The sequence below is a fragment of the Azolla caroliniana genome, unplaced genomic scaffold (assembly GCF_043228905.1).
Source record: "Azolla caroliniana isolate FFs.n. ecotype wild unplaced genomic scaffold, voAzoCaro1.0.p SCAF_3, whole genome shotgun sequence".
In the NCBI taxonomy this organism is placed as follows: domain Eukaryota; kingdom Viridiplantae; phylum Streptophyta; class Polypodiopsida; order Salviniales; family Salviniaceae; genus Azolla; species Azolla caroliniana.
In genome coordinates, this window is record NW_028230438.1 from 1,807,156 (window position 1) to 1,826,901 (window position 19,746).

The 19,746-nt window shown below is 37.6% G+C and overlaps 3 protein-coding genes and 1 long non-coding RNA gene across 6 annotated transcripts; 1 reads left to right on the forward strand and 3 right to left on the reverse strand.

Moving 5' to 3' along the window:
* Positions 1-1,743: 1,743 nt before the first annotated feature.
* Positions 1,744-2,321, forward strand: LOC147865806 (uncharacterized). The gene is made up of 2 exons (XR_015529577.1): positions 1,744-1,850; positions 1,993-2,321. It is a non-coding gene; the product is annotated as an uncharacterized LOC147865806 (long non-coding RNA).
* A 552-nt stretch (positions 2,322-2,873) lies between these two features.
* LOC147865807 (RWD domain-containing protein) lies at positions 2,874-7,898 on the reverse strand. 3 transcript variants are annotated; one of them, XM_087316166.1, is made up of 8 exons: positions 7,692-7,812; positions 5,844-5,902; positions 5,171-5,209; positions 4,950-5,087; positions 4,275-4,414; positions 4,104-4,193; positions 3,868-3,985; positions 2,874-3,704 (listed from the first exon to the last, which is right to left on the reverse strand). In XM_087316166.1, exons 2-8 carry the CDS (start codon positions 5,880-5,882, stop codon positions 3,267-3,269), a joined length of 1,002 nt encoding a protein of 333 aa, XP_087172292.1. In that variant the 5' UTR covers positions 5,883-5,902; positions 7,692-7,812; the 3' UTR covers positions 2,874-3,266. The 3 variants fall into 3 exon arrangements, with proteins under 3 accessions (XP_087172292.1, XP_087172294.1, XP_087172293.1); XM_087316168.1 differs by lacking the exon at positions 5,844-5,902 and having other exon boundaries at positions 7,692-7,898; XM_087316167.1 differs by lacking the exon at positions 5,844-5,902 and having other exon boundaries at positions 5,171-5,247.
* A 2,095-nt stretch (positions 7,899-9,993) lies between these two features.
* Positions 9,994-12,551, reverse strand: LOC147865808 (linamarin synthase 2-like). Its single transcript, XM_087316169.1, has 2 exons — positions 11,952-12,551; positions 9,994-10,994 (listed from the first exon to the last, which is right to left on the reverse strand). Exons 1-2 carry the CDS (start codon positions 12,490-12,492, stop codon positions 10,066-10,068), a joined length of 1,470 nt encoding a protein of 489 aa, XP_087172295.1. The 5' UTR covers positions 12,493-12,551; the 3' UTR covers positions 9,994-10,065.
* A 2,556-nt stretch (positions 12,552-15,107) lies between these two features.
* On the reverse strand, positions 15,108-18,291 carry LOC147865809 (uncharacterized). Its single transcript, XM_087316170.1, has 2 exons — positions 17,807-18,291; positions 15,108-16,265 (listed from the first exon to the last, which is right to left on the reverse strand). The coding sequence occupies exons 1-2, from the start codon at positions 18,092-18,094 to the stop codon at positions 15,414-15,416; spliced, it is 1,140 nt and encodes a 379-aa protein (XP_087172296.1). The 5' UTR covers positions 18,095-18,291; the 3' UTR covers positions 15,108-15,413.
* Positions 18,292-19,746: the final 1,455 nt, after the last annotated feature.

Consider the following 19,746-nt stretch of genomic DNA (forward strand, 5'->3'; position numbering starts at 1 on the left):
GTGCACAGCTTTGAAAACAGATCGATGCAATGGGAGGGAATGGAAATTTGCAGGAGGCTGTTCATCTTTCTCATGGTGAAGATCTGTACGAATGGCTGGCCAGTGAATAGTGAGTTGTCGTGCACTTTTACAGCTTGCTTAGATAAGTCAATGATGTATATGTACTCCCAAATTTAGAGAAAAGAAATAAGCTTGGTGTATGTTTGATTAAATATTCTTTCCGTGCACTTTTACAGCTTGCTTAGATAAGTCAATGATGTATATGTACTCCCAAATTTGGAGAAAAGAGTGCCTAATAATGCCAAGAAATAAGCTTGGTGTATGTTTGATTAAATATTCTTTCAAAAAGAATCCACATTTGTTGTTGATGAAGGATGAGCAATGACATATGATGTCATGTGATAAAGTTAAAAGCATAGTAACAATATAATTTCCATGTGATATGAGGATCCGTAAAGATAGTACCTAATAAAGGGCAAAGTTCGGTACATTGAAGAGGAAGGAAAATCGTGAACAGATCAATAAAGGAAAACCATGAGCAGTTCAATAAATGAAGATGTTACTGTTTACATTTTCTCTTCTAGTTGTAAGGTTTGATGAAACCTTCAAAGTGTGAGGCTCCTCCAAGGTCTATCACCTCTTGAGAATACAAGCTAAGAATCAAAATACGAATCGCAGGTGTACATTACATTACCGTCAATTATTAAAAAATATGGTGTTCTTGCACACACAACAGAAAGATGTTCTCTTTCATTTTTCTTTGTAGGTGTTCCTTAATGCTTGAAAAACAAGTCTCCAATGACACAATAGAAGAGTTTTCTGCACTATTGAAAACATTCCCTAAAATATTAGAATAAACAATGGAAGATCAAAGTTTCCTATTTCTGGCATTGAAAATCATTAAGAAATATCACTGTAGATTCCCGTTGGACATGCTAAAACCAGCCTCTTGCATGATGCAATGTGATTGATGCTCATGACTGGCCCCTGTTCAGGACATCTAAACTTCATGGTTGAGATAGACAAGCCCTTGGAGAGGAAATTCATGCAACATTCCATCTAAAACTATCAATATAATGTGCATACATTAACACACTCTTCAGTCCCGGTGCAAAATACTGAGAAAGATGATGATGCTGTTATAGGTAAGGATGAGTGCTAACATGCAACTCAGCGTAATTTGTTCTTGAATGCTTTATATTGGAAACATAAAAATCAGTTGGTTATCTTCATATGCATCTTTCTAACACATGGAAGAGAATATAAGGTGTCTTTCCAGCCTTTGAACTTGGCCATTGCATTTGTTGCAGTTTCTTCTCAGTCTAGAGAGTAGATATGAACTATAGTTGCATCTTCTCTCTCAGTTGCGAATATATTTGAGCTGACAGTGTACAAATCAAGAGACCAATCGATATGTCTGTTCCAAAATATGTCGGGTATTCAGTAAATTTGGTAGAAGCTCAGCTTGACAATGAGCATATATTCCCACAGTGGTTAGGTATGTTACAGCAATGCCATTAAGTGGTGCAGTTATTTTACTTAGTGAAACTTAAGGAACCTCTATTTTCCTTCTTTCCCTGTTTAGTGAAAAAAAGGAAAAATATCAATTTCATGTTTTCGTTATGTTGTTTGAACATCAATGTAACGATTAATGATTTTCTATCTTTGTTTCTCTCTAGTTTTAATGTGTCTTTAATTTGTTCATTATTTCTTGCTTTAGGATGAGATACATCACCTTGTTTCGGCAGTGAGGGCCAAAAAAAAGGTAAACAACTTCGGAGCGAATTCTGTTACTAGAGCCAAGAACAGCTTTAGCAATTCTGTCAGGCATCACGAAGGGCTGGCTTGATGTTACGGGCATGACCATCACTTATCCACGTGTATAGAATACTACGATAAATTCTGACCACAGGATATTATATGGTCATGTAAAGAATACTACAGTAAATTCTGACCACGGGATACTAGATGGTCATGCCCGTAACACTTGAGAAGTATCGCAAGCCTTGACTTTCTGTGGCTTACTCTCAATGGAGTATGAGCCTTTTTTGCTTCCCTCTTTCCCCTCCATTAAAGATTATGATAATATTATGTGTTGTATAGAAGTTTGGGTTGATAGATAAGAAAGAAAGATATATTAACGTCTTCTAAGGCCAAATTGATTGATTCTATACATAAGAAAAAGAGTACTGAAAGCGTTTTCAGTAATTGTAAGAACTAAGAATGTGTCATAATCATGTGGACTTCTAAGCTTATATAAACATTGTTATTGACTTTGATATTGCCAATGTTATCTTTGATATTACATTCTTTTTCAGATTGTTCGAATTTTGGTACGCTATCCACTGTTGAAATTTTCTTGCACTTATTGAAACCTAATGGAATATGCACATTGTCATTATATGTGTAAACCTATATTTGGAAGGTCATGGGTTATGTTTCATAGAATAGTGCACAACTTAAACAATTGTCCTTGAAGTATTGATAGTGGTCAGGCTCATAATTCAACCATTCACTGATCATATATTCAATTTGGCTTCATAGAATTGAATGTATCCTAGCTGACATTAGCATTCAATGGTGGATTCTTGCTCATGTACATAAAGAATATAAACTCTTTGACTGCACATACCTTCAAAAGACAGCCAATTTTTTGAAACAAAAGATAGATTAGTGTGCCTTGGTCTCACATTTTAAAAAGTTGCATATGCTTTTCTCATTCATTTAAGCAATTTTTTATTGCATTCTGCCACTAAATCTTTCACCGTGCCTGTAAGTTTCTGGAGTGTGCTGATTGTAAAATAGCAAGTTTCCCTAAAAATAGTTATCGGCAAAATTTTAATTCAAGGCATGATTTTTGTGCTGTGCCCAAATGGTAAAATAGATGATAATGAGAAGCATCCATTAAAATAGATATCCTTAACATCATTATTGTCAATTAGTTCAATAAATTACAATGGATCCATGTTATTCATAAGCAGAAGCAAAACTTTCAAAAAATGTATGAAAGTTTGAAACCCACCTCATTCTGTTGGTTTGGCACCTACAATTTAGTATTCACAAGCCCTCCGTTATGTATATAGCTATCATACATCGAGAAAGTAGCATTGGTTATTCTCTTGAATTCTAGTCACACTGAAAATACTTGATCAAATGCTCTCAACTCTAATCTCCATTGCCAAATCAATTTAGGAAACAAGGGATCAGTTTCAAACCCTAAATAGTAGGAAAACAGTACAAAAGCATATATTCTTCCCAATGTTTCCTTATTTGGGATCTTCATGTGTGCGTTTAACCCAGTGTGTTCTTCCACCACGAGGAGCTCGTTGTCTCCCTCTTCGTTGAGACTTAGAATTAGATTGGCTAATTGTATTTTTTGCTGAACTACTACTAGCCTCAAAATCACCCTGAATGTGAGGTCTTTGGGACTCAGAAAGTAGACCCTCAGGTGTAGCTTCCACTTCATGAACGTTTGACATCAAGTCCGATGTAGAGATAGCAGCATTCCCTGAACTATTTGCATCAGCTTTTGGTGCTGGTAAGGAAACAAACATACCAGGAACTAACACTTCGAGTTTTTTGGGCTCAATTATGCCGCCACATTGCTGCTGAACTTCCAGAAGATGGTCAAATTTAACCTTCCGTGCTACTTCACTGGCATTGAACATGACCTCCTGCTCGAAACCAACTTCAGGCTCTTCAATCTGTTTGAAAAAGAAAGAAAGATATGAAGCATCAATTAAAGACCATAACTTCCTATCAGACCTAACAAAGAATTATAACTTTTAATGAAAGAAATTTATCTGTCCAGCATATGAGGGAATAAGCTAAAAAACTGAAAATTAGAATTGCATGTTCTTGAATTACTTGTTGATTAAAAGATCCAGCAGCTACAATATTGCAGATGGAAGGAATATCCTCTGCGTTCACAGATTTTCGACACACAGGACATTTCAGTTGCAATGCTTCCAGTAGTTTCTTCTGGCTACAAATTTCATTCCAAGCCTTGGTGTGAGAAATTCAGATACAGCAAAGACTGTTTTCTCTAGCACATGCCTAGGGATAGGTGTATGTGATTCATTTTACAATAGCAAACCTCTCACATATTTTTATCTTGTTCTTTATCCAGCATAAGTTCAATGTCAAGCCCTCGTTCGAGCAGGATCCATTGGAACCATCTACTGAAGCAATCACTGCAACCATTCAGTATGATAATTTTCGGTCAAAACGTTTCAAACAAGCATGGAAATTCTAACTAATGGATCTTAACTAACCTGTGAAAGCAGTGGAAACAAGACATAAGCTTCATAAAAGGTCTCAATCCAGAAGACTCATACCCCGTTGATAATGAAAACATACAGAAACAGCAGTCTCCATCAGGTTGATTCATATCTGTGAGCTTGTCTAATGCTGCCTGTTTCCAATCATAACACATTTTAAAGACAGCTTTATGGGGAAAAAAATCTGAAATGCGTAACTCTTTATTTCCCCAAATTCTCCCGAGCTTCACCAAATGCCCTTCCTTAACCCCCCAAAGAACAATAATTTATATTTGAGCAATTAAATGGTCAATGCATCACTTTTTTCTCAATCACAGGTGTTATTTGAGCAATTATTTAATTAGTTCGTCCCCTTTTTCTCTGTTTCAACCACATACATTAAGATAAGCATCATCAAGCTGTATGAAACCTAGATCTTATATTTTTGTTTCAATATGGACAACATAAATTCATCCACATTCGAAACAATGATTTGTCTCATAGGCTGATTTTGGCCTCTAGTAGATGCTAATATTTCTTTCTTTCTTTCATGAATCATTCGAGGACCCTTGATGGAAACACACAGGCATTTTGGAGTTTTTCTCTATCTTTTAATCACCTGCGAAGGCCGTGGGGAAACAAGTGCTAAACCAATGTCATTGCACAGAACAAAATTGCAACATAATATACCTCACATAAAGCCACCAACATTGGATTTGAATTGAGTTCATTTGAAAGATCTTGTAGCTCAGACAGCAAATAAGATTCCCTTTTTTCTTCTAATCCTTTTGTGTCTTTGAGCTCCAGTAAAGGTGGTTTTTGTGGATACTACAAAACACACAAAATAAAACTCTCTCTCTCTCTCTCTCTCTCTCTCTCTCTCTCTCTCTACTTATTTGTTTTTGTCATACCTGAGGGCTTGCTTTCATCACAAGGACAGCTTCAACAAACTGCATAGAGAACGACGAGGTTGTTCTGTCTTAGATCACTAATAAAAAAAAGCTAATTGGATGTGAAGAACAGCTAAAGATATGTAAAATAGAATTAACTTTATTAACTTTCAAAACACAAAAATGTTGCTTCCAATAATTGAGACATGAAAACGTTAACATTAAGATGAAACCTAATCTCTCTTGTATACACTAGGTTTACTTTATGAGAATATTCACAACGTTGCATGTAATGTATGAAACAATGAAGGTAACTATTGGATTTTCTATACCATAGCTGATCACAAATTGCTCACAAAAGGTTGTGAATAAAGTACAAATGAGGTCAGGCATTGCAGACTGGTAACGGTTGTGAATGTTTAGCTTTTCCGAAAAGAGATTGTTTGCAAGGATAAGTAAAGGTTACATATAAATATAACAGAATAAGTTAGCATATGCGATCACAAGCTTACAATTTTGCATAATATGAAGTATGAAATAATAGATCATATAAATAAAACTTTAAAAAAAAAATCTCGTGTATTCAAAAGGCTTAGGATCATGGTCAATGTGGTATACATTGAGGATGAATGAAATAACAGAGCTATGTGGTAGTTACAGCCTGACAATGATGACAAATATAACAGTGAAACACCTCAACCTCCCCTTTGCATGCAACTCTGGTCCAAAGCATACTCGCCACACAGACAGAAACTTAGGAAATGAGGAAGAAACGGAAAAGTCAACCCTTTTTTAACAATACATGCATGGTGACATGCATTTATATATATATATATATATATATATAGAACTTCAAAATAGCGAAGGCTATAGATTTTAAACTTGAAATTTGCAGGTTGCAAACTGAGGCAGCTGAACCTTATTTTGTTCATTTCTCAACTGTAGTTTCTCTACAGATGCTTTTAACTTTACAAAGAATGTTTATCACTTCGTCTTATATTGAGGATGAGGATGCTGGGCTTCATGCACCATTATTGGCCACAGTTTTCAGATATTAATAGAAGCCACGGTGCCTAAACATCATCCCAACTCTAACATAAGTCTAGTGCTGTGGATGAGGTACATAGAGGAGGCCACCTGAGAACTGTGAATACAACTAAGTAAAGAGCACAATCAGGATTGCAGGACCTCTATATCAGATTTACAAGTTCCCATAGATCAAGCGAAGCATTTATAATTTAGATTTATATTGATCCATGTGTATATATTGGGCTCATTAGATTAATACTATGATGCTATTGATTTGGTTGAGGGAGAATATTATTAAACTCGCATGAATATTGTCAATTCAAGCTCTTGAACCTGCCTCAGTCAACTATAATAAATATTCAGTGGCATGAGCCGTCACACATGTAACTTTCAAGTATTGAGCTGACATGTTTATTGATTCCATCCTCCACAAGAAACACACAACTTGTAGTGCATTTGATGAGCTTTCACAAAACTGTGTTCTCGGGCAGCTGTTCGTTCATGCATGCGAGAATTAATTTGTTTATTCAATTCAAACAATATCTTATTACTTACAGTATTTCATGAATCTTCATTTACAGGTTTCTTGCATCATCAAAGGCAAAATGATGACTGGGTTTCAAAGGGAACATCATAAAGTTCATCATGATTTTCAAGAAAAAAGGGAGATGGATGCTCAAACTAAACTAGAGGTCTATGTAAGAAAGAATGATGATCAAATTCCAATGAAAAAAGAACATAAGGATTAGATTCCAACGAAAACACTGTGAATGTGAGTAAAAACATCGTGAAAGGATTAAATTTCAATGAGAACTTCATCAAAACAACCGATTTCAATTAAAGCATCATACCAGGACAGTTTAATGATCGAATCTCAAATGAGAACTTCATGAAATGTGTCATGAATTCAACAAAAAATATCATGAAGAGGCACATACATGATCCAATTTCAGCACCAAGATCATGGAGTGGCTCATGATTTTTAACAAATACATCATGAAAAGCCAGACTGACAGTCACATTTCAGCAAAAACATCATGAAATGGACAGTGAATTTTGACAAACACATTATGGAAAGGCAGTTTGATCATCAAATTTCAGCTGAAACATCATGAAAAGAAAAAGTGATGATGCAGATTTCAATGAATATTGCATCATTAACATTGTGAAATACAGAATGATGACACAAATTTCAAATGTCGTTTTAAGCAAAGAAAATATAATGAAAGGTAAAACTGATGATCAAATTCCAACAGGACTATAAATTTCAATTAAAACTTTGAGACTAATGTTCGAATTTCAAAGGATCATTCTATAAACATCATCGAACTCGGAATGAAGCTCAAAAATCCCAGCAAAAAGATAGCATTTAAAACGAAATATCAAGAAAGTTTACAACTTTACAGCATGAAATGATGGAATGAAGAACAAGCATACCTGATGAGACGCAAACGAAATCCCAAGTTCGCAGCATGAAATGATCAGATGAAGAAACAACGAAAGAGAAGCGTACCTGTTGAGAGATGTCATCTGCAGTTCGGGGCTTGAGACGAACGAGGAGGTGAGGGGGGGAACGTTGAATGACGGTGCAGTCGCTACCATAGACCGCCAAAGCCGCCTCCACTTCTTCGTCTGTCGCCTCTGCTGCTTCTGCTTGAGCCATAAGTCTCTCTCTCTCTCTCTCTCTCTCTCTCTCTCTCTCTCTCCCCCAGGTGCCTCTCTGCGTGTCTGTGTCAGCGATGGCATGTCGTTTTCCTTTATCTCACAATATGCCCTCCATGTCTTCTCTTTGAGTTTTCCTTATTTCTCCACTATGCCCCTCCTCACTTCCACACAAATTTTGCTCACCCATACATACACTATACACAGTGCACACTGTGTAGCAATGGACACGGTTTCGGCTCAAACCGAACCGTTAAACCGTGTTTTAACGGTTTATTGGTTTCAAAAAAAATTAATGGTTTGGTTTGGTTTGGTTTGGGTTTTTAATAAACGGTTCGGTTCTAAAACCGGGGTTTGTCGGTTTATAGGTTTAAATGGTTTGGTTTAAAGGTTTTTATTGGTTTTTGGTTAACTCTTTTTTTCACCTTAATAGTTTATTAATTTGATGGTTTTAATTAATGGTCTTTTATTGATTTAATTAAATTAACTTAAATGCTTATTTAATTTAATGTTTTTTTGTTTATTTAAATTTTTAATTAGTTTGACTTAAATCGTGAGGTTAAAATTTTTATTAAATGGTTCGGTTTGGTTTGATTTTTGTTTTATATAAATGGTTCGGTTTAGTTCAGTTCGGTTTCAAAGAAAAGAAACCAAACCAAACTGTGCCCATTGCTAGTACACACACACGCACACCCAACGATACAATTGAACAAATACTTACTACTATTCATAGGGTGGAGCGGAAGCAAGTGTGTGCGTGTGGTTGTGTGTGTGTGCGTGCGCACGCGCATGTGTGGGCGAGAGAGGTCTGATCAAAATATGGAAATGCATGAGGAGTGTCTCTGAAGTTTTCCTTCCTATTATAGTATTTCCCCATGAAAGAGGGATATAGATATATGTATAGATATATATTGTGAACGTCCATATGGGACCAAAAGATGATCCACGAGAGGGGCTATCTGGGATAGCAATTGTCCATAATGTGAAGGGGTCGTTCTCCTCCGAATCACCGTTATGGATGGTGGTAGCATTTGTGGATGTGGAGATTTGGAAGGAGACTATTGATGTGAATATGAAATTAGTGTGGGGTGGAGAGGAGGATGAGAGTTTTCTTGCCAATTGAAGGAGAGGGTAGAGATGAGCAAGGATGTGAAGGGAGAGGAGTAAGGCATGAATTGTTGTACTAGACTCGGCTATTTTCGTAGCCATATCCAACCCACACAGAGAGAGGCAAGGCGGAGCATGAGCATAAGGGAAGGGAAACATAGAGGTTGAATACCATGGGGGCTTGTGATGTTGCACGTTGAGTGGTCCATTGTCCAAAAGTAACGTGCAACACCCACACTTTGGAAAAAAGCGCTACCTACACAAATGGGGGTGACCTAGTAAACACAAACACACACACACACACACACATGTGCAAAATTGAAGTTTGACGCTTGGGAGAATTGTGGTTATTTGAGGAAAGAGAGAAAACTTCATGATATCGTCAATGTTGAGCGTTGAGAGAGCGCGGGTATAAATTGTAGGGAATCGTAGGTTGCTTTGAGAAGAGTGTAAGACAACAAGAGATATCCTAAGGTCAAGATGATGATGGTTACGTTACTTGAGCATACACATACAATATAATAACATAGAATGGAAGAGAAGATATATTTTTATCTTCCAAAGATGGCCAATTTTTGTCTTCAAAAGATCACTAGCATAGGTCGATCCAAACCGGAGAGATCTCTTAAGTGAGGGAAGCACTTGCGATGGATGGCAAGAGATAATGGCCTTTATCATCAATGAGAAGGGTGGTGAAATCGTTGTCCATGTTAAAGAGAGAGGTTGGATAAAGAAATGGGAAATATATTGTTTGTCACATAACATATCATGAGTGGAAGCTCTATCCCCTTCTATATACATGTGGAGGAGATGGTGGATACATCAAAATCGTGTGCACCTTATAGTATGTAGATTGTGATATATTAAAGAATGTGTTTCATGTACAAGGTGCTTTAAAAGTTGGTAAATTGTCAAGTTCTCCTTTGCACATCATATGATTGATTGAATTGTTGTTAAAAGCCAAACATTGCGGATCGAACCCATCCACTCATGATATGGTGATGGTGATAGAGATGGGCAGGTTTATGGATCAGATTGATTATTGATTACAACTCTAAAGAATAGATGCATGCATGCATACAAACAAGATGCTTCGATTGTGGGGGGCCTTATTGATACTAGATCAAATCTGATGAAAGGCTCTTCATGCTATCCACAAGAGCTTTCAAATTAGAGAAAGTTGATCCTCCTGGTTTCACAACATTCTCTACTTGCTTTTTAAGCTCTTCACCTCTCTTCCTCATAACCCCCCCTTCTTCTTCTTGCATCACATCCATCACGACCCTCTTAACCTCCTCTTTTCTAACATTCCCATCCACACTTTCCTTCGTAAATCCTTTGCCTAATTTCAACCCATCAATCAAAATTCGAGCATTCAGTCTTTGTTCAGCTTTGTCCGGCCAACAAAGTATTGGCAGTCCTCTCAATGCCAGGTTTTCTAGTATAGAATTCCAGCCACAATGGCTTAGAAATGCACCCACAGAAGGGTGCTTTAAGACTTGCATTTGTGGTGCCCAAGATGTGATAAAACCTCGGTCTTTTGTATTCTCTAAGAAGCCATCCGGTAACACATCCAATAAGGAACCTTCTATAGCGTTGCGTCGAATAACCCATAAAAACGGTTGTTTACTTTCTTCGATACCAAGTGCAAGCTCCTTCATTTGATTCCCATTAGAGAATCTTGAAAGGGTTCCAAATGACATATAAAGAACCGAATTTGGAGCTTGAGAATCTAACCATTTGAGGCATTCGTCGTCTTCTTTTCCTTGAAATCCAGCCCTTCTTTTGTCTATATCTCCATTGCTTGAAAGGAACAAGGGGCCAACTGTATAGACATTGCACCTAGATTGTAGTTGTTGGATTGCATGTGGTTCAATCTCATAATAGGAGTTGAGGATGAGGCCAGATGCTTGTTCTAGATGTAAAAACATCTTGAGAACAAATTGGGCATGAATATGTGAGAGATCTTTAATTTGCATCGAGGGTGGAAACTCACTGGGAAGAAGAGCTGGTGCTCCAGGGCACACGATTTGCTCCTTGTTGCCATCTATACAATGTAGGAGTCAAAGAATTCAATAAGGATTGTTACGATTATACTCTCTTAACAACATTACTGTAGCCAATAAAATCTCTAATGCTATTGTTTGTAAATGCAATGATAAGTTAAATATTTTGAAAACCCAGTAAGAGAGAGAGACAACTGGATTAGCAGAATATTCTATAAATATCAACAAAAGCTATAAATAACATGCAACTTTTGTAACACTAATAAAACAAATGCAGTTTTCATCTTGGATGAAAGATTTGACATAAATTTTTCAAATAAGACTTCTCAGAACAAGAAGTAACATGAGAAGCAAAAAATATAGGTTTTACATTAATCTTTCAAGCTAGGTAGGCTTCTCAAAACTATGCGCCCAAGTGCTAAAAGATGCAAAACTGTTCTCGAATATAGGTTTTACAATAACTTTTCAAACCGGTTCTCTTAAAACAATTGTGTCCAAAATGCAAAACCACCTCTTCTTCACGATTATTTCTTTTTCATTGGGATTTCCCTTTTCGATGCTTTTTATTAACTTTAGTTTTCTTGCAAATTTCACTGTTATTGATCCTCCTGTAGGAAGGTGCAAAGTTCAAAACATTTCAATGTCATCACGTTGAAGTTATTACATTCTAATATGCATGTTGTGGGATTGGACTCACAATGCTACACATGTTTTAAATTCTACATTTTGACACCACGTACAATGTCAAATAGCCCTCACATACACACAAATCCTAGATCTAAGTGTAGACCATAATCTATCCAAAGCACAACACAATGCCTAGGTCATGCGACACAACGGGCATCGAACCCAAGATCTATATCCATTGAGTTTGTTGTCAACCAATAGGAAATGGTCCTCAATTATGCCCTAAGAACAAAATTACATTGCATAGCAAGAGAATCATTACATTCAATTCAATGCATTAATTTCCAAATCAATATTTGAAATTTCGGTACCTTGGAAAGGCATGATCCCTTGAGAGACAAGCTGAGGAGCATAGGTCATCACACAACCAGCAGTGGCATTGCTAGTGAAGAAGGAGAAGAGTGGGATGCCAAACTTGAAGGCGATCCGAGGAGCCCATACGACAAATACATCCGAAATGATACACGAGAGACGTGGCGAGGTTTGCATAAGCTGAGGTATAAATTTCTCAACAGATGGATACATATTCTCCAAAGCTTGAATCATGTCGGCAAGCTCCGATCGGGGATGCGAAAAAGGGAGGCCATCCGGGATGGCTATAGTCCGTAATGTGAAGGCTCCATTCTCATCAGAATCACTACTACTGGTGGTAGCATTTGTGGATGTGGAGACATGGAGGGAGACTATTGATGTGAAGATGAATTTGGTGTGGGGTGAAGAAGAAGAAGAAGATGATGATGATGATGCGAGTTTTCTTGCTAGTTGAAGCAGAGGGTGGAGATGAGTGGGGACAGGGAAGGAGAGGAGGAGGGCGTGGATTGTTGTCCCAGATTCAGCTATTTCTACAGCCATATCTAGGTCAGGACTCAGAGAGAGGCGGAGGCAGACAGAGGAGGAGGAGAGAGAAACAGAAGCAAACAGAGGCAGGCATACTAATGTTCATAGTACGTAATATACTCGAATGCATTGGCAAACCTTCTTTCCTTACGAATGCGAACAAATGCGTATGTTAGCTTAACACTTTTTACCTTAACTTTCTTACCTTAAAAACAAATTACATTACAATAAATAATGAATACAAAAGTACGGTATTTACCATGCTTCGAGGGTGTTTACCATGCTTCGAATGATTGAACCATTCTCGAATGCGAATGCACGTATGGTTCATACTATGATGAGTAATACTACGAAAGTCTTGTTTTGTTGTTTTTTTTGTTTGCTATGTGTCTGTTGTGTGTTTGTTGCCTTGTTGACTTGGCCATATTTTCATGGAGACCGTTCAAAAGGACATTTTCGGGTGTGCCATTTTCTCTTGGGACTCATGAAAGAATGTTTTTTTTTACACCAATGTAATGTCGCAGCACCCAATGTATCATGTGGATGGTTCCACGTGGTCCATTGTCGTGGTCCATTGTCGTTATATACTAGCTCAGCGGTTTTGCAAAAAGTGTGGAACACCTCCTGCCCTGCACATGGATGACGTAGTAGACACATGCACGCGCGCACACCCACGTGGGGTGATATGATCCAACTATGTATATGGGCCCCAATAGGGTAACTAATTCATCTTGTCCCCAGCATGATGTTTGACAATGGAGAATTTGCAAGAAAATTTCATGAGACCATCAAATTGAGCGTTGAGAATTGCTGCATTTTTTATGTTAGCAAAAAGAATGCAGAATATCCTAAGGTCAATAGGATGATGGTTACATTACTCAATCATATGTATAAGCAAAGGTTAAAGGGATAGGATCGATGAGGAAATGGGAATTACACTATTTGTGGGAGAATGTACCATGGGAGGAAGCTCTATAACCCTTCTATTTGCATGCATGGTGGAGATGATGGATAATTGGAAACCATGTGCACCTTATTATCACATGTAAATTGTGATGTGATTAATAGTGCTTTTTAATGTGCACAATACTTTTACGGAGTTAAGAGGTACATGGGTTACTTTGTACATCACACCATCTTCATGATTTTACACAAGCTTAACTTAGCTTATTTCCAAGTCAGAGTGACTGTTCCATTTGTTATGCAAAACATGTATTTAATTACAATTGATACCCAATCATGTCCTACCATGTTCCTTGACAAATAAAGTTGTTGAACGATGTACAAAGACATGTCCATATTTATTTCATCACCACGCATTTTATATCCTTCTTCGATGGAACTTATTGTAGGTGTACATATCAATCAACATCCTTTCATTATGAAGCTTAGGTGCTCTTTTAAAAATGACATACTTTTATGTATGAAGTTTGAACGACTTAATTCACTTAGAAATTAATACACAATGCACATGTACTAAATTAGCAATGTCATGACATCAACCTCAATAAAAATAATAGAGGATCTAGAGTATGAGTAATATGATGCTGCATTCTGCACAAACGCCAAAGCCATGTCCAGTACTTATATGCTAACGCAGTAAATTAAAAACGTAAAATCACCCGAAAGACAAATTCTTTGTCCAAAAAAGAATTCAGGGAAGGGATGTGTAGCTATATATTTATGTGTATATTTAAATTTAACATAATGAGATGATAAGTTAGTTACACGTACTAGATATATCAAAGGAAGCTTCAGACATCAAACTGACAGGCCACTATGGAAGCTCCAACTATTCTTATCCTATTACTATGCAGGTTAATCAACCAAATCTGTCGAAATCCAAAGATGAAAATGGGAAAAGCAAGAAAACAATTTCCATAACTTTCAAAGTAAAAATCATAACACTCAACAGCATAATAGCTGTTCCTACAATGCAGGTTAATCAACCAAATCTGTTGAAATCCAAAAATGAAAATGACTGTTCCTACTACATGTTGCAAGTTGAAGCAAATTTGGTGTAACATGTGTACATTGAGGATATGGAAATTTGCTCATATCCTTGCTTCACTGGTTGTCACAGCCTTCAGGAATTACACACTTCTGTACTACACGTAGAGAGCATTACCCAGAGGGAAATAAAGGTTATAATCCCTACATGTTCATAATACACATACATACGACCATTGTACATATATACACACATATAAAGTTCTCTTTTCTTTTAGCACAATGCATTGCATTTTATTACTCATGGGAACTTCACAATGGGAGAAATCCCACAAACGAATATTTACATGACGTATTAGAAACATTCAAAACAAAGGACATAATGTTCTCATCGTGAGAGACTTTAACAAACTTAAAGATGGTGGAAAGAAAACCTGAATAACCAATATATGCACACCCATATATGTATCGATATACATATGCAAGTCCCATTCAAGTGTCTTAAATTTGGTACATAAATCTGTCTCCTTTTACATACCTGCCAAAAATAAAGATGATGCATGTGTCCATGCATAGACATTATTGACAAAAGAATCAACTGTAATTTAAACATGGTAGAGTACGAAGATTTGTAAGGGAGACCATGGCTCACAAAAAGTGGTATCGAAATCTTCTGTCCGTCAAAATCATGGTGCTCATTCGAGTAATTCAGAAATCGATAACAAGAAAAATGAGCCCTTAACATCCCAGTAATTACAATGCACTGTTGGCATGATGACGGAAATGAGTGAAGTAAAAGCAAGGGAAAAGGAAACCCAACCAAAAGAACTCACTTCTTTCAACCTGACAAAACTCATAACATTATATATCATATCCGAGATGAAAAAAAAACCCTACAGGCAGATCAATGCAGATTATGTTGGCATATATGAAATCTCCAATAGCTACAATTTGTGGAGAAATTTTGATATGTCATTCAGAAAAATTCAGCCCCGTCCGTAAAGAATATCAGGAGCTTGCAAATCTTTATAAAATGGGAGTTCGATTCGCTCCCTAACTATACATTTAGGAAAATACTCGTCATCCTCCTCATCAACCTTATAGGCACTTTGTTCCAAGATATGCGTGTGATGATGAGATCCATATGATGTCATTCTAGGCACTCTAAAGCCAGTAGTTTTCTTCTTCTTCTCATCTGGATCCATTAATGAAAGAAGAACAATTGTACTCAACAAGATCAGGACAACCTTAGAGGATGGCCAGGTAATATGCCCAGTGATTCGGCCTATCACTTGGCCAACAAAAGTCACTGTATTTTTTACTGATTTCACAGCAAATTCAAGTGCACGCAAATGTTTCGATGACCTTTTTGATGCATTGGATGTGGCAAGGGTAGCTTGCACAAGGCCACTATTTGAATCCTTATCATTATGTCTATTTAGAAAAGACATTATCTCACTTCCATCCTCCTCTTGTCCTTCTTCTATATAAAGACCAAATGCTTCTTGATTCCTGTGTAGATGCTGCTCGTCAATATTACCTTGCTCATTACTGTTATCTATGTCATCAATATTATCTTGATTAATCTGTTCTTGGATAGGTCTGCTGATGTGTTGAGAATCATAAACGTCATCAACATCATTTACGATCTGATAACTACTAGGCACTATTAGTTCTTCGCTCTCGGTTACTTTACCCCCAGCAAATGCGAAGGCTTCATGAATAATTTCTATTTCTCTGCCTCTGTAATCTTTCAGTTGCTTTAAAAACTTTCTCCTGCTTTCCTCTATCTCAGCAAGGCTAGTATCCCTTTCAGCCCGCTGCTGTTGTTGTAGAACCTGTATTATAAATCAATATAATCTAAATGAAGAACTATTTCCAAGGTTAATAGTATGATATTATAGTTGAAGATAAGGCAGAGAGACTGAATTTCTATAAGACCGATCCTCGGGTGAGGCATGATGAAATGCACAAAAGCCTGATAAGATCCTTGGGTAAATTGTCTTGCACCTCAAACAACAGCACACATTCTACTTTCACGAAACAGAAGAAAGCAAAAAGAAAGGAGAAAACATGCAGATTTTTATATGAACGCCAAGCACTTCAGAATGACAGCAAAAGCTTAACAAGGTCTTCATTTAGATTGTGAGATCACCTCAAACAATAGTAGATATTCTACCTCTCTACATAAAAATAGGAAAGATAAAAGAAGATCAAAACCAGCAAATCCTCATGTAAACAGCAATAGACATGGTCATATGTGCAGAAACACTGCATTGTGCAGGACTGAATCTCATGTACAAGGCAGCAGATCCCTAATGCATAATTTTTCATTGCATGGAACTGATCATTCTCGTGTAAATAAGACAATTCAATGAATCCTTGTGTAAACAAGGTCTTCATTTAGATTGTGAGATCACCTCCAACAATAGTAGCTATTCTACCTCTCTACATAAAAATAGGAAAGATAAAAGAAGATCAAAACCAGCAAATCCTCATGTAAACAGCAATAGACATGGTCATATGTGCAGAAACACTGCATTGTGCAGGACTGAATCTCATGTACAAGGCAGCAGAGCCCTAATGCATAATTTTTCATTGCATGGAACTGATCATTCTCGTGTAAATAAGACAATTCAATGAATCCTTGTGTAAAGAATGCAATCCAATGGATTCTTGAGTAAATCTTCTCAATCAACAGCACACATTCTACACCTTCTACAAACAAAAGAAAGGTCCACGTTTTTCCCTTGCATAGAACTGATCATTCTCATGTAAAGAAGACGATCCAATGGATCCTCATGTAAATTTTCTCAAACAACAGAAGACATTCTATACCTTTCACAACCAAATGAAAGGAAAAATAACTATAAAAAAGTAATGTAAAAAGATTCAAAGAATTGCTTCTCATGTAAAAACAAACGGAGAAAAAATAACCTTCACGAAATCTCGTGTAATTCCTCAACACAACAGAAGAGATACCTTGACACATTGAGAAACAGAAGAAAGTAGGAAACCTTCCTATCCTCACCAAACAACAGCCGACATGGTGATACTGTACGTGCAGAAATACTGCATTTTGTGCATGGGATTAGATTCTGATGTAAAAGGCACTATGAAGAAACCTTATGAAGTTCGTCGTACAACTTCTCTCAGAGCAAGAATCAACGTAGTAAACATTTTAATTTCTGATACCTTGTCGAAAAAGAAGAAAGTACAGAAAAGAGGAGGAAAAGAACCTGCAGGTTCCTGGTGTAAATGTTAGGTATTCAAACACAGATATATACAAACAACAGGAGAAACGGTGATATATAAATAGCATCAGACATCCTACATTCTAATACCTTCAAGAAACAGAGTAAAATTTGAGGGGAAAAACCTGCAGGGATTCGAGCTGTTGTTCGAGAACGTGGAGAGCGTCTCGTACAGAAACCAAGCTCTCTAATTCTGAAGTTCCAGTACGATAACCATTCTGAATGCGGCTTTCGGGAGAAGGAATTGAAGAAGAAGAAGAAGTGGAATGAAAAGTAAACGAAGAGGGAGAGGAGATTGAAGAAGGGGAATGAGAGGGGAGAGAAGAACGAGAGACGAGAGCTATGGCGTCTGCGAGCTTCAAATGGAGCTCTGAAGCTCTGGACAGAACCACGGAGATTTCCTCGGGCTCCATAGCCAGGAGGAAAAGCCAGGCTCGTTCAGAAGAAGGAGAAGAAGAAGAGAAAGGAACAGGATGCCGATGCTGTCGATGGCATCACCATCGCCACACGATAGGCTTCCATTGCACATAGCTCAATCAATCATCAGAGCCATCACCATCGCCACATGATAGGCTTCCATTGGACATAGCTCGCTCGCTCGCATATCCATTCGATCCTTTCGCAGAGTGTATCTGCAGCCCAATCAATAGAGCCACGGATGAATCATTTGTCCGCCCGCCCATCGCATCAGAGAAGCCTTTTGTCGAACCATTCGTCCGCCTGCCCATTGCATCGGATGAGCCTTTTGTCAAATCATTTGTTCACCTACCCCATTGCAGGAGAGAAGACTTTTGTCAAATCGTTCGTTTGCCTGCCCATTGCAACGGAGAAGCCCTTTGTCCAATCATTTGTCTGCCTGCCCATTGCACCGGAGAAGCCTTTTGTCGAATCATTTGTCTGCATGTCCATTGCATCGGAGAAGACCTTTGTCGAATCATTCGTCTGCCTACCCATTGCATCGGAGAAGCCTTTTGTCGAATTGTTCGTCCGCCTGCCCATTGCAGTAGAGAAGCCTTTTGTCAAATCATTGGTCCACCTGTGACGTGCCCATTGCTTTAGAGAAGAATTTTGTCGAATCATTGGTCTGCATGTCTGTCCTTAGTCTATCGGTTGCTCCGTGTGGTGTTGTGCCCCATGAACCCCTTTGCTCGTGACACCCCCACCATTGAGAATATGTGGGCTCATCCAATATGAAGCCTTTGATCTTCACCCAGAGAAACCCAGTGTTCATTTGACAATCATCTATTTCTAAGTTGATGGGGTGTTGTCATCTCTGTGTAGATATTGCACAATGCCTCCTTCGTGGGCGTAAGGAAAAAAAACCCATACAGTTATGCCTACATTCTCTTTAAATGACATATTGCCTTTTGCACTTTGTATTTGCCTAAACATTGCATTGCATCTTCACCGATGAGCATTTCAAATCATATTTCTTCGACTTCCAATCTAGCTCTCAAATCATTGACTAACCTTTGTCACTGTGTCATTTATCCACACTCCCCATCTCAATCAATAAATGGTTATCTCCTGCATCTTCTATGGCCTACACAAATATGTAAATTGCTCACTCTCTAACTCTTTTTATTGTAATTAGCTTGCCCAACAGTAAGTTGTTGACTACTAGTACTAGATCTTGGGATAAAAAGCAGCTATCATAATTAGCATACATTGGTGGAGACTACTACCACTACAACTTGGGTTCAATACCAATTTTGGTCACCTCTCTACTACTTCATAATACATATATGTCTTATGATTCACTAGGTGCCACTCACTAGGTGCCACCATGGAATACAACGATTGAACCTATTTATCGTAAATAGCTTTGCCTACTGGTACATTGTTAGACTACTAGAACCCCAACCTGAGTTTGAAACCCAAATTTGTCACCTCTCTCAATTGATTCCTCTTTGACCTCTTTTTATTTATTTATTATAATTAGATTGGCCTAGTGGTACATTGTTAGATTACTAGCACCCCAACTTGGGTTCGAGACCTAAATTTCTTACCTCTTTATTATTCCATAGTATATACATGTCTTTTGATTCACTAGATGTCATTGGAG

What these genes read in the sequence shown, in the direction of transcription:
- LOC147865808 (XM_087316169.1), bottom strand. Translation starts at nt 12,492, where the DNA reads ATGGCTGTAGAAATAGCTGAATCTGGGACAACAATCCACGCCCTCCTC. An exon ending in AGGGATCATGCCTTTCCAAG is followed by an intron (nt 10,995 to 11,951) that starts GTACCGAAATTT and finishes TACATTGTATAG; the next exon opens with ATGGCAACAAGGAGCAAATC.
- LOC147865809 (XM_087316170.1), bottom strand. Translation starts at nt 18,094, where the DNA reads ATGGAGCCCGAGGAAATCTCCGTGGTTCTGTCCAGAGCTTCAGAGCTC. An exon ending in AACAGCTCGAATCCCTGCAG is followed by an intron (nt 16,266 to 17,806) that starts GTTTTTCCCCTC and finishes TTTATAATACAG; the next exon opens with GTTCTACAACAACAGCAGCG.
- LOC147865807 (XM_087316168.1), bottom strand. Translation starts at nt 7,841, where the DNA reads ATGGCTCAAGCAGAAGCAGCAGAGGCGACAGACGAAGAAGTGGAGGCG. An exon ending in AAAGAACAAGATAAAAATAT is followed by an intron (nt 3,986 to 4,103) that starts GTGAGAGGTTTG and finishes TGAAATTTGTAG; the next exon opens with CCAGAAGAAACTACTGGAAG. An exon ending in CTGGATCTTTTAATCAACAA is followed by an intron (nt 3,705 to 3,867) that starts GTAATTCAAGAA and finishes TTTTTCAAACAG; the next exon opens with ATTGAAGAGCCTGAAGTTGG.